The sequence below is a fragment of the Chrysemys picta genome, chromosome 7 (assembly GCF_011386835.1).
Source record: "Chrysemys picta bellii isolate R12L10 chromosome 7, ASM1138683v2, whole genome shotgun sequence".
In the NCBI taxonomy this organism is placed as follows: domain Eukaryota; kingdom Metazoa; phylum Chordata; order Testudines; family Emydidae; genus Chrysemys; species Chrysemys picta.
In genome coordinates, this window is record NC_088797.1 from 97,166,927 (window position 1) to 97,180,375 (window position 13,449).

The 13,449-nt window shown below is 38.7% G+C and overlaps 1 protein-coding gene across 2 annotated transcripts in view; it reads left to right on the top strand.

Annotated features, from left to right (window-relative positions):
• The window catches only part of MYOF (myoferlin), a 105,758-nt gene that overhangs the window by 64,071 nt on the left and 28,238 nt on the right, over positions 1-13,449 (top strand). For both annotated transcript variants that reach the window (XM_008163270.4, XM_042856811.2), the window contains 8 exons: positions 1,190-1,321; positions 3,441-3,604; positions 5,740-5,854; positions 6,213-6,318; positions 9,255-9,394; positions 9,724-9,897; positions 11,317-11,428; positions 13,343-13,420. In XM_008163270.4, the coding sequence (XP_008161492.2) occupies positions 1,190-1,321; positions 3,441-3,604; positions 5,740-5,854; positions 6,213-6,318; positions 9,255-9,394; positions 9,724-9,897; positions 11,317-11,428; positions 13,343-13,420 (1,021 nt within the window). The remainder of the gene's footprint in view (positions 1-1,189; positions 1,322-3,440; positions 3,605-5,739; positions 5,855-6,212; positions 6,319-9,254; positions 9,395-9,723; positions 9,898-11,316; positions 11,429-13,342; positions 13,421-13,449) is intronic.

Genomic DNA, 13,449 nt, shown 5'->3' on the forward strand with positions numbered 1-13,449 from the left:
GTGGGCGCTGATGCTGCTAAAAGGCACGTGGATGGATCTGTCGTGGTGAGAGACTCTTACTGGGTGGGATTTGAATAATTCAGAGAAGCTGCGGATAAATATTCAAACTTTTGGATGTTAATCTGAACCTAATACTTAAGGCTCGTCTACACAAGGAAATCTCCCCACATAGGCTAGGTCTACACTGGGGGGGGGGATCAATTTAAGATACGCAAATTCAGCTACATGAATAGCGTAGCTGAATTCGACGTATCCTATTCGACTTACCCCACTGTGAGGACGGCGGCAAATTGACCGCCGCAGCTCCCCCGTCAACGGCGCTTACTCCTCCTGACGAGGTGGGAGTACGCGCGTCGATTCGGGGATCGATTTATCCGTCTAGATGAGACGCGATAAATCGATCCCCGAGAGATCGATTTCTACCTGCCGATCCGGGCGGGTAGTGTAGACTAGCCCATAGCTATACCAGTATAATTAGACTGTTATAGTTATACTGGTATAACTCTCTGGGTCCACACCCTTATTCCAGAATTAGAGTGACTTTTTCTGGTTAAGTTTGTCTCTTTGAAAGTCAATTAAACCAGAAAAAGGCATTCTTATTCCAGGATAAGAGTATCCACACAGAGAGTTATAGTTATACCGGTATATCAGTATAGTTATGCCAGAAAATTTCCCAGTGCAGACAATCTCTTACCTTAAAACTTCCAGTGTGTATCCATCTGTGTACTGTGTATAGCCCTTACCTCCTATTTGAGTGAAACATTCTTTCTGACCTCTGCATTTCAAGCCTCTTGTGACAAAGAAATACTAATACTAACGCTGAATTATGAAGTTATAATTGTTCTCAGTACTGGGCAGAGGCAAACACATTAGTGTGTGAGACTTTGGAAAGGAAACACGGGAAAGAAGTTAAGCAGCAATCTTCCTATGTTTAGCTCTTACATGCCAGTAAATCAAGGGTGGGGTTCTACTTTTAGGATGTTTTCTGGTAATATCTGTCAAGCAATAGGGGTTTTGCTGATAAAGACATTTTGAAGTAACCGCTGAAGCAGGAAACTGCAGTGCAGGAGTATTTGGCTAAGCCATGTATTATTTTTGATATGTCTGAGCTTTATGTACATTTATTCAGAACCTACATTTACTGTCTACTATGGTAACAGAGGATAACTATTCTTTTTACATATTCCAGTACCCACAGGACAAGAACAAAGGTGCCAAAATTCCAGTGCAGTTGCGAGTTAACATTTGGCTTGGGTTGACTGCAGTTGAAAAGAAGTTTAATAGCTTTGCAGAAGGAACATTCAGTGTTTTTGCAGAAATGGTATGCCTCCTAATGTTAAATATATTACTCTTACATGAAACTTTGTCACTTACTCTGGAATGTACTGAAATTCTGACATGAATTACTGGTGTCATTTTACACTCATTTTGCATAGATATAAATGACTAGATTAGGTTCAAGGTAGTGGAGAATCAAACCCAACATCTCTTCCAGATGATGTCTCTGACATACTCATAAAACTAGATTCTGATCTTGTAAATCTGGAGCAACTCCACTGACTTCAGTACAGTGATTCTAGATTTATATTGGAATAATTAAGATTAAAACCTGGCCCATAGCATGTTGCTATGTGAAGAACCTTTCTACTTTAATTGCTTGTTCATATCTGAGCAAAGAATAGATGAGCATAGGCTGTATTGGTTAATAATGGTTCCACACGAGCAGAAAGATTCACTGAAACAAACACTACAGAAAAATTGAGGCAAACTCAGCAAATTCCAATTACAAGAGAATATACCATAACACTGTAGTGTTAAGAGTTACCATGTGTAATGGGATGGTGAAAATTAGGTGGATAATATTTAAAATAGCCTTCTTGGTATGCTGTAATCGTAGAGACCAAAATATCAGATGAATCTAGACTAATCCAAGAAACAATTTTATTCTTCTGTTAATGATAAGCTTCAGGCATCCTTTTCGTTCACTTCCTACTAATGGCTACAATGTGCTGAACTAGTAATGGACACCAACATCTATATAGTTGCTGATATGACATGATATGCTCATATGACATCATGACAGTAGCCTGTGTAGCCATCTTCCCTACAGTTAGTTGAGTTGGCATTACTCTGGCACCTGTAGTGAAATAATTTAAAATAGAAAATGAATGTCAAAATCCATGATTTCTCACGTATAAAATACAAATCATTATGGGACAAAGTTTTTACTATTTGTACAAAGCAACAGAGGGTCCTGTGGCACCTTTAAGACTAACAGTTAGTCTTAAAGGTGCCACAGGACCCTCTGTTGCTTTTTACAGATTCAGACTAACATGGCTACCCCTCTGATACTATTTGTACAGTAATCCAAACATTTTCCAGGAATTTTACAGGAGGAAGGGGTTAAAAAGCCCAAAACCAAAACCAATCTGGGATCAAATTTTGATTCAACATACAGCAGTGTAAATCAAGAATAATTCCATTAAAGACAATGGAAGCATGAGCATGTGAAACTAGTGTAAGATCAGAATCAGTCCTATCATGCCTGCCCTGATCAATTTATAATCCGATTTTACATGCGACTCATGGGTTCATGGAGAAGGACAAGGTTTACACTAACAAGATCATGCAGTGATTAATTTATGATACATGTTCTCATTAAAATGGAAATGTATTTACTAAAAAGTTAAAGCTGTCTCTTGTAGGCAGCATGGAAGCAGTAAGTTTATAGGATTTGAATGAAGAGAGGATGTAGGTTGGGAGGGGATTCACTGCAGACAGGGCAGCATTGAAGAGGCACTGAGATGAGGGTAGGAGGAAGAGATGAAGGGATCATTGAAGTTGTCAGTGGCAGAGTAGGGGTGAGGAGGAAATGTGGTAGGAGCTGGAGACAGCAGATATAGAGGAGACAGCACTCCTACTTGTTTCTGATTGGAGTATGAAACAGTATGAAAATATGGCCCTCCAATGGATTTACTAAGAGCAGTCCCTCAAGCATGAAAAGGATGCTATTAGTTATATGAAAAGTTGTATTTGAGACAAACTTTTTAACATCATGTTCTGAAGCACCATCTTTAGCTTCTGCCAGTCACTAGTTCTGATATCATTATTCTAAGTGCCACTTTGGGAGGTTAGTAATGACATGAAATAAAGTGGTGCCCAGCTGTCTGAAGGAACAAATATTTTGTCTGATTGACCTACTTGTCTGGGTTTGGTAAATCAGTGTGACCCATCTCTGTTTAAATGGTGCACCATAAATGGTGTTTATAAGACTAGCTTACCCGTACTTTCTATCTGATAGCTTGGTCCTTTGATTTCAGATATGGGCCACATATAGTAGAATGTTTGAGTTGTAATGATTACATAAATATATGCTTATATTTTCCTAAGAGCTTTTCTTTTGACCCTAAAGTGCTCTTTTATTCTTCTCTCTCAAACAGTATGAAAATCAGGCTCTTATGTTTGGAAAGTGGGGCACCTCAGGACTAGTTGGTCGCCACAAGTTTTCTGATGTCACAGGAAAAATTAAATTGAAAAGAGAGTTCTTTTTGCCCCCAAAGGGCTGGGAGTGGGAAGGAGAATGGATGGTTGATCCTGAAAGAAGGTCAGATTTCTGATTCCTACACAATCAAATAGCAATAAGGGGTTTGCAATGTTTCCTAGATATTTTCAGAATGTATAGAATAAATTCATCTCTTGGGTTTAAGTGGGGTTGGGCAGGTTTTAAACAGAATTTTCGTAGAAGGAGAGTAAGTTAGCCAATCGGTAAAAGCTATTTAATAACAGTACAATTCGTGTTTACATCATTAGAAGGAAGGATGAACCTACTGCTGTGAACATGTAAAAAGGATTTTCAGTGATTAGGGGACTAGCCTGGGAAACTAAAGACCTTGGTGCAATTTTTCAATTCCCTGCTCTGCAATAGACTTGCTGTGTGACCATGGGCAAGTCACTTAAACTCTCTGTGCCTCTGTTCTCCATCTGTAACGTGGAGGTACAACTGAGGTGTTGAGAGAACGCTAAGGATACACTGCGGACTGTGGGGGGCTCAGATTACTACAGCGAGGTGGCCATATAAGTACCTAAGATAGATCAGGTGGCTGTCTGTTTAACAAAAGCGTCTTCCGATTTCAGCTTACAGTGGAGTCCATTATAAATATCCAGTTCACATCATATCCACACACTGTACAAATCATCATCTAGATGGGGAGATCATCCAATGGGGCTTTTAATTTTGATTTATTTATTTTGCTTTTTGAAGGGATGCAGCCTAATAACAGTGCATGTTCACATACACAGAGATAGAATGGATTAAACTGTAATAGTTACTAGTGGTGAAATTCTGGCCCAAAAATTCCCATTGATTTCAGTAGGACCAAGAATTTCACCTCTGTATTTTCCTCTTGTGTTCTGGCATTGAGCATGCATAGGACTGCCACTGCACAACAGGAAGAGACCGGCTGTTGAGTCCTTCTTAAAATTTAGCAATTAAATCTTCATGATTTTCAAGATTAATTTTTTCAATTGATGGTCTATGACATGCAGAAAAGCAATAAGTATACATTTGAGAACAGTTCAGCTGATAAAGGAGAAAAGCCTCTTGTAAAAATATGAAATAAATACAATTATAAATACAATGATCTCTTCCACTAGACAGAAAATAACCCACACAACTTTATTTGACCAGTAGATGGCATTACAAAACAGATTTCTGCTCTTTCTGAAATCGAATCTGCCAGGCAATTAAAACTGGAGAAATGTATTTTATCTGAAATAATTAGTAATCTTTTAATTATCATATTTATAGTTTAAAAAAAAATATCAGTAAAATATTTGACTTTCTTTTTAAACTCAGTCACACCTAGGAGGTGGAGAAAAGTCAAGTTAGTCCAAATTCACAGGACAGCTAACATTTTTTTTGAAAAATTGGGAAACTTCAGTACTGTAATGTGGATGAAAAAGTTTGATATTGGATGCATTTCAGCAACATTTTAATGAACAAATAAACTAGCTGCGACAAAAGAATCAGCTGGCAGCTCATTTAATTGCCTTTCCCCTCCTTAGGCTAAGTTAGCTTATGTGTAGTCATGTGTAGCTCGTAGGTAGTCTTCAGGGAAATGTTGATTTTTTTTCATGTTACGACTGTCAATCATTAAACTATAACAGTGATCCAGCACTATTGTACTTAGTGCAGTGTAAATGGACAAAATAGGCTTGAAAAATACCTATGATTTACACGGAATAAGAATACCTATGATTTACATCGAAAGACTTGAAGAAAAGGTGAAAGAAAACTCTGATGTGAGAATTGTTTATATTTTATATGTGTACATATGAAATGTGTGTTCTCATAGGATATGCATTCGTATTTTATATATTTACATATATACACTTTTTGAGAGCGTTCAAAGCAGGTCTGGATAGCAATTGTGGGAAATTCTAGGAAAAGAAGTCTTTATGTGGTCTATACTGCACACTATGGACAGTTGGAACTTTACAGTGACAGTGCAATAAAAACTCCAAAAGCACAGGCCTCTGCCACTGCGGCTGAAGAAAAATCTCCATTAGCTAATAGCAATAGGGCTTTTGGCACATAGACTCAGAATTACTCAGCCATTCATTGGAGAATGGTGATAATTTTTTGTATGCACGCACATGTGCACACACTCCACAGTAGTTCTATTCAGTAATTGCAGTTTAACGATATGCTTTGCTAATATATTTGCTTTGACTTCACAGTTTGCTGACTGAAGCTGATGCAGGTCATAGTGAGTTTACAGATGAAGTGTACCAAAATGAGAGTCGTTATCCTGGAGGAGAATGGAAAGCAGCTGAGGAGCCCTACACAGATGTGGTCAGATTCTTATAAATTAATACTTTTCATTGTTTAAAATTCTGGTTACAAGAGTTCTGCTTAGCTGTGAGCTATTTTGCTCCCCCTTTTCCTAATTTTTCATAGCATGATGATCTTTTGAAATGTCTAACATTTTATTTTGACTTTAGGAAAATGTGTCCTAAAACAAGTTAGTACAGAAGAATACAGTGATGTTTCACCAGCTATTTATTACAAAAATATTTGCTTCATCCTGAGTTGAAGCTGAGGGTGGGTGGTTTGAGCCCATCAAACCAACTTCCTATACAGCCTTACAATATGGTTATGCTACATGTGCATTTTTTACATAATAACCCTTTGGTTTTTTTCTACCTGAAAGAATGGAGAAAAAGCTGCACCACCTGGTGAGATTACCTGTCCCCCTGGATGGATCTGGGAGGATGATGCTTGGATATATGATATAAATCGAGCGGTGGATGAGAAAGGTAAGATTAACTGTTTATAGTATACTTATTAGGACAAACTCTTCACAGTCAATCAGATAGAATAATGTATTCCAAAACTTTCAACAGGTTATGTCTCACTACAATATTTTGAAATACAAGTAACCAAGAGCATGTTAGTAACTAGGTAGGGGAACATCAGTGATTTCTGGGAAGTTTTTCTATTTCAAGGCTGATTTGGTTTTTGTGCATGGTAGAACTTAAAGAAGAGGCAGAATGTGGCTTTAAATAGAAACTCGGCTGCAACCTTAACTTATGGAGAATCTAGCTGTTGTTTCAGAATTTTAAAAAAACGTTCTGATTTAGGACCATCAAGTTTTGGATAGCTATGTAAGCACACAGTTATAAAACTGTTACCCTCATACTCCAGTTGTTTGTTACACTCATCTTATTGTTTTATATTAGATTGTAATTTGTTTGGGGCAGGAACCAGCTCTTCCTGGATGTTTGTACAGTGCTTATCCCAATGGGGTTCCCATCTTGATTGGGATCTCTGGTCAATTCCATAATGATGATAATGATGTAGGCTGGTGTTGAGTGAAATACTCTGCAGGTGCATGAGAGACTGAGCGCGTGTTATACTTATTTAAGCCAGTAGGACCACAGTCATACGCCCCCTTTCCACCTGGAATCACATGTGCATTTATTTTTAAGTTTTGGTGGTTTGCCTGAAAACTGGTGGTTCTTCATTTGTGTGTTCCTTTGGAGAATGCAGAGCAATAGGCTGAAGGGATAAAATGCCAGATAGCAGTCCAAAGGAATGATACTGCATTCTCTACTCAGGCAAAACTGCCATCAGCGTTAAAATATAACGTAATGGTTGAATATTTCCACCTGGGAAATCTATGGGCTGAAATAACAGGGTGTCCGATTCTACCCTCAAGACTGACATACTAAGGAGACCCCCATGCATATTTCTCCTCTTCCTGTGCAGAAAAAGGACTCAGCTACCATTCCCCTGGATCCAACAGAGAGTGCATAGTGGGTCTAGGGATCTACACTGCAGGACCTACATCAACCCCCTACTGGCCTTTGGGGGATTTCTCTGAAGAGGGTCCGAAGACACTGTGATTAAAATGCCAATGGCCAATCTAGTCTAGGGCTCCCAGCAGTGAAGATGCATTAGTGGTAGCAATAGGGGAAATTTTAATGAAGAATCTAGTGTAGACAAAGCCACATGCTTCAAGTAGTTCATTATTATCTATTTCATCTTAATGCCAATATTTACACTTGAGGGACCATGTACCCAGCAAACTGGTACCAGTTACAAAAGGAATCCACAATTAAAAATGCCCACTACCTATATCTATTCCCATTTTTACCCTACTTTTACTCACCAGTCTATCATCAGTACAAAAAAAACCACACTACATTATGCAGCATCCCATAGTAGGACATGAATTTGCCATGACATTATGCAAAGTACCAGTAACAAAAAAATCTGGCCTCCCTTGGATCACAGGCACCACCATTTTGCACAGTAGGTGAAGTTTCATAGGTTGTCTCCTGTGTATGTAATCACATTTCATCAAGCAGAATCCAAGGTGATGTACTTTTTTGTGTCTTGCTTAAGTTGTTAAGCACTCAGATACCACTGAGGCCAAAGGTTAGTAGGATTTTAAAAAGGACTGATATAGATAATGAGATATTTATATAGGCAATGAGAATATCCACAGTTATATTAAAAGGAAAATAAAGCCTCAATCTTCTGGGCATAACCCAACTCTGACTGAAAAGGGTTAGGAAGAAACTTACGTCATGGGCTGGTAATAAAGCTGTCAATGATGGGGTTTCCTGTGCCTTTCTATGAAGCGCCTGGTACTGGCCACTGTCTGAGACAGGATACTAGATTAAATGGACCACTGGTCTTATGAACTTTAGAAATTCGCAAGCACAGTAAAGAGAGACTCTTTGTTACTAGAACTGCTCTTATTTCCACCTGCTCATAATTGATCCAAATACAAGATGGATCCATTGATCCAGCAGCAAATGGTTCAAGAGGGTGTCGGTGTGGTGTAAACCATGTAACGAGATGATTGTTAGGATACTATAGGGATGTTTGGGGGAAATATTTGACTTCAAAGCCTGCCAGTAAACAAGGAATCTATGAAACATTTCTATAATAGTTCAAGAAACAAGGGTCTTGGGAAAGTAGAAGGGACAGTTTTAAGAGAAGAGTATCTGAAGCCCAGAAGTCTGCAGTACTATCATGAATTTAGATGAATTCTAAAGAACCGAAGACTCTCGGATAGCTATTTTCTTTTTTTTAAAGTCCAGTGAAACAACTGGCTGTTTGGCATCATTGGAATCTAAGTTTTCTTACTCCTCCTATGTAGTTTTGCCATCTGTGTTAAGGTTAAGTCTCAGTACATGAGGTCACAATACCTTCCACAGCAAAAAGTCAGACTACATAAAAATCTGGACCCCAGAATTCTGGCTGTTGAATTCCAATTCTGTACAGTGGAAATATAAAAAGCAGTGTTGCCAAATCTTGTGATTTTTTTCATGTTTCTCACAATAATTGGGGGGGGGGTGTCTCTTAAAACCTGAGGTCATGTGATTATGTTTGAATTCCAGCTTCCATTTAAAATAAAAAGTAAGTTTCTAGCCCTCCCCATTGTAAAGAATGCAAATATGACCCCAATGCGCCCTAAAGTCTCAAAATCCAGTAAGTAAATAAAAAGAACTCCAAATATCTTTTTAAAAAATAAAATCTCATGATTTTAAAGTCAAAATATTGATTTTTTTTTGTGACATGACCCATGACTTTTAAATGTTTAGGGTTGGCAATACTAAAATAGTCCCTTATGAATTTTTATTTTATTTCCAATGAAACTTGACCATCTGCAGAACCCAAACTCCTCTTGTTTATAACTCACACTGTTTATCTGAAAGATAACTAACAAATCCTGTTCTAGGGTGGGAATATGGAATTACAATTCCTCCCGACAATAAGCCAAAGTCCTGGGTTGCTGCAGAGAAAATGTATCATATACACAGACGGCGAAGACTGGTGCGAAAACGCAAAAAGGATCCAAGCCAAGCAACAGGAGTAAAGGTAAAAGGAGCAGATTAGAACTGTAGTTAAGGGTTTCTATTTCTTACACATAATACATGATTTTAGAGGTAAATGTGTTTGAAATGAATCTCACAGATAAGTCTGAGTGCAGAACAACATTCTGTTTCTACCCACAGAAAAATATTTTAAAACAACTTTATTTGACATGCAGTCAGTTTCCCTTTCCTGCTGTAGAATAGTGTCTTTGTCTTTCACTTAGAGTTTATTTTGAAAAGGGTTGATTGTTTTTGTTGTAACTATTGCAGACTTTTTATGACATTTATGTAAGTATAGTGTGGATGGTTTGTATTTATTCTGATGTCTCCTAGGTAATGGCATCCTATGAAGATAAAGAAGGATGGGAATATGCATCTTTGATTGGCTGGAAGTTTCACTGGAAACCACGCAGTTCTGATACATTCCGCCGTAGACGCTGGAGGAGAAAAATGGCTCCTTCAGACACACATGGTGCAGCAGCTATCTTTAAACTTGAAGGTGCTCTTGTAAGTAGTAAAATCACAGCAGTAATTGTTTAATTAACAGGAAAATAAGTTTTAAAATTACTGTTATTAAATACAGCAAGCTACTGCATGAGATGCTTTATAACCATTAAATTGCTGTGTGACTGAGGCATTCATAGGATTCAAGGCCAGAAGGGACCATTATGATCATATTGTCTGACCTCCTGCATAATACGTATATTCTTTGACTCCTAGAATTATTTATCTGTTAGCATGTTATGAGACTTGGCAGCAGAAACTGAACCCCGAGGTGACCCACCCACCTGGAAAAGCAAAGGAGCTGATCCAACTATAGTAAAGCTGCTCAAGGGTATAAATTAAATGCATAAAGAGTAACTGTGTCAGTAATAGGTTTGGGCAGTCATTGCCTCTGCTGGATATTTGCATCTAGAGGCAAACAAACAATTGGCGGGGGCGGGGGGGGGAGATAGAAAGATATCTATATGGTCACTAATAGATCATCACAATGTAATTATTCCATAGGTTTATGAAAGGATACATTGTATATGCTAAGGCATTAACTAGGGAATCGTATAAAGAACATAGTGTGAAAAAGTAATATATTTTACTAGGATATTGGATACAGAAAGTATGGTGGCATCATACTAGGGAAAATCCAGTTTGTGGCAGTGGCTCTACATTTTTTTTTCTTGTTTTGCATCATAAGCAGCAAATAACAGGCGTCTAGTTTATAATATCTATTTTCTTTCCTCCACTTCCCCGGGGCCTGACTCCCATGGAGTTTTGAAAATTTGCTTTTTAGTGTCTGTTCCTTTTAACCTTTATTAACTAATAAATATTGGGCTAGACACAGCTTGTGCCAGTGTAACTGGGGGGATAACGCCCCCAGCAACAGAATAGCTCTCTAAAGGAGGTTGGTGGCCAGGGTAGGGTGCTTGCAGGCAGGCTCATCGAGAGAAATGGGGGTCCCTGGTACATCATGTTCACTGGCATTCCAGCTCCTCCCATTTCACTTTATTTACACAGACATTATACATTTTGGGGTCCCCCGAGCTCAGGCCTCCAAAACAATTGTTCCCTCTTTTCCCTCCTTCTCATCTGCCCTGCTTGCAAGTGGCCAGTTTACCCCCCCAAATCAGGCAGCATTGGCCAGGAAGTGGATATGACTACCAGACTGATTTCTATAGCGCTCTGACTGCAACTTAAAAATTGTCTTCCCAAAGGAGAGTGGCAGAGCAAACACCTTTGCCTGCAGCCAAGCATGAACTTCTTCTGCAGTACACTAGGCTTCATTTGTTCAGGGAAGTACAATTTGCACCTCTTCTTGCCCCAACAAGAGCGAATGAAGCCCAGTGTGTACATAAGAAGCCAGTAACATAAAGATCAGGTTATTTCTGTATATGTAAATGTCAGTGAACTTGGTTTTGTATATGATTTTAGGGAGCAGACACTAGCCTTGATGAAGAAGAGGCAAAGAGCTCGGAAAAAGCCAAGGAGTCTGCCACACGTGTATTTGGTGCCAACACTCCAATTGTTTCCTGCAGTTTTGACAGTAGGTTTTTGCCAGATCCCTGCTTAATGACTTTCTTCTGTTGTATGTGTACCGATCACTGATAATCAGTAGCCAGGTAGTGAACCACATTGTTACCCCATCCTCCTTCCCCCACACCCCACCAGCATACGTGTCGCATCCACTTGTGCATCTTGTTACTAACCAAGATTGTAAATTGTATGGGACAGTGTCTGTATTTTAACTATATGCTCGTACGTCTCCTAGCACAATGATGGTCAGATCCTTGATTGGGGCCTAGAGTGGCTACTGGAAGACAAACAATGCATAATACAGCTAATAATGTTCAACTTTGTCTGTTTCCATCATTTGAAGATCTAAATATAAATCCTATCAGGAGAAAAGTTAATAAAAATATTTGAGTGAACAGGACCAAAACCAATAAACTGGATTAAAGAATATGGGTCAAATAATCTCTAGTAGCTCATAATTATATGAAAATTTAGAGATGCTTAATTCCCATGTTGATAGGTGCCTTACAGATACCTAAAGTAGATTGATAGATAGTAATAGTGCAATATAGACAGTTGTGCTATTGACCCTCCATTCACTCTACTCTTTTGGAGCCAAATGCTTGTTTCACTGGCTACCTAATCAAAGCAGCCAACCAGATTTACCCTTGCCAAATCTGAATATAAAACTGAGCTGCATTTCAGCCTCAAACCTTAATCTAAACATAATCCAGATCTAGATCCAAACAGTCCTCTCTCAGCTCATCTCTTTGTACACATGCTCTTATTACAGTCTACTGGTACCCCTGAGTTGTCTCCTCTCCCTTCCTTTTAAACATAGTCAAATAAGTCTGGGAGCAGCTTGCTAAATTCTACTGTACCAAGCAATGGTGGAAAATGAAGAATTACCTGTCCTGAGCATAACATACACTTGGGGCGGGGGGGAGGGGAGAGGAGGAAGTATCAGAGGAAGGAACTAGAGCTTTGGTTTACAAGCCCTTTAACTGGTTTTCAGAATTCAAATAGGATTTAGCTGAAAATAAAAAGCCAAGCCAAAAAAAAAAGGTTTCAGTTCAGACTTGTGTTTCTATTTACCCTCTGATCTTCAGATGTTGAGCTAATAAAGCTATTTTATGGAATTTTATTGTTTTAAATAAAATGTCTAATATGCTTAAATAAGCTCCTGCTCCCTTTTGAATCAATGGCAACACTTGTATTGAATTCGTGGGATCAGGCTTTGGCCCAAAGTAAACCAGTGAACTGTATTGACCAACATTCTGGATTTGGGGCAGACAGAGAGGAATTCAAAAATGTTCAAAAATACATTCGGGGCTAGCTTGCTTTGGGGTGAATCCTGCAGTTTTCAGTGCTACTTCTACCTTCAAAGTCTTGAAGAAAGAACTGTTGGTCCTGACCTAGGGTGACCAGATGTCCCGATTTTATAGGGACAGTCCCGATTTTTGGGTCTTTTTCTTATATAGGTTTCTATTACCCCCCCCCACACACACACCACCTGTCCCGATTTTTCACACTTGCTGTCTGGTCACCCTATCCTGACCTCTAATCTCATATAACTGCAGACAGGTGCATGAGAAGTTACATCTGATAATCAGACTCTTTTGAACAGAGTAATTTGTTAGGACTTTTTAAAGTCTCCTGCAGAGCCAGAAGTGAAAAAACTGAATGGCATCCATTTTATCCCATTCTACGGATCTTCATCTACTTTGTGCTGGGCTGTAGAAGCAGCTCCCATACATTAGCCTGATAGTACTAGTACACTGGTCACAAATAACCAAGTTAATACATGGTGCTAAAATTGCTTGTTCTTTGTTTGAGAAGCCATTGAATGCCTATTTTATAAATGCAAAATAGCCTAATTAAAAGAATCACACTCGTTTAATTCTAGCCACTACATTTGGACTCTCATTTTGTTTATTTTGTATAGGTGTGTATAGTTACCACCTTCGCTGCTACATCTATCAGGCAAGAAATCTTATTGCTTTAGACAAAGACAGCTTTTCAGGTATGGAAAAATCCTATTCAAGTCAACAA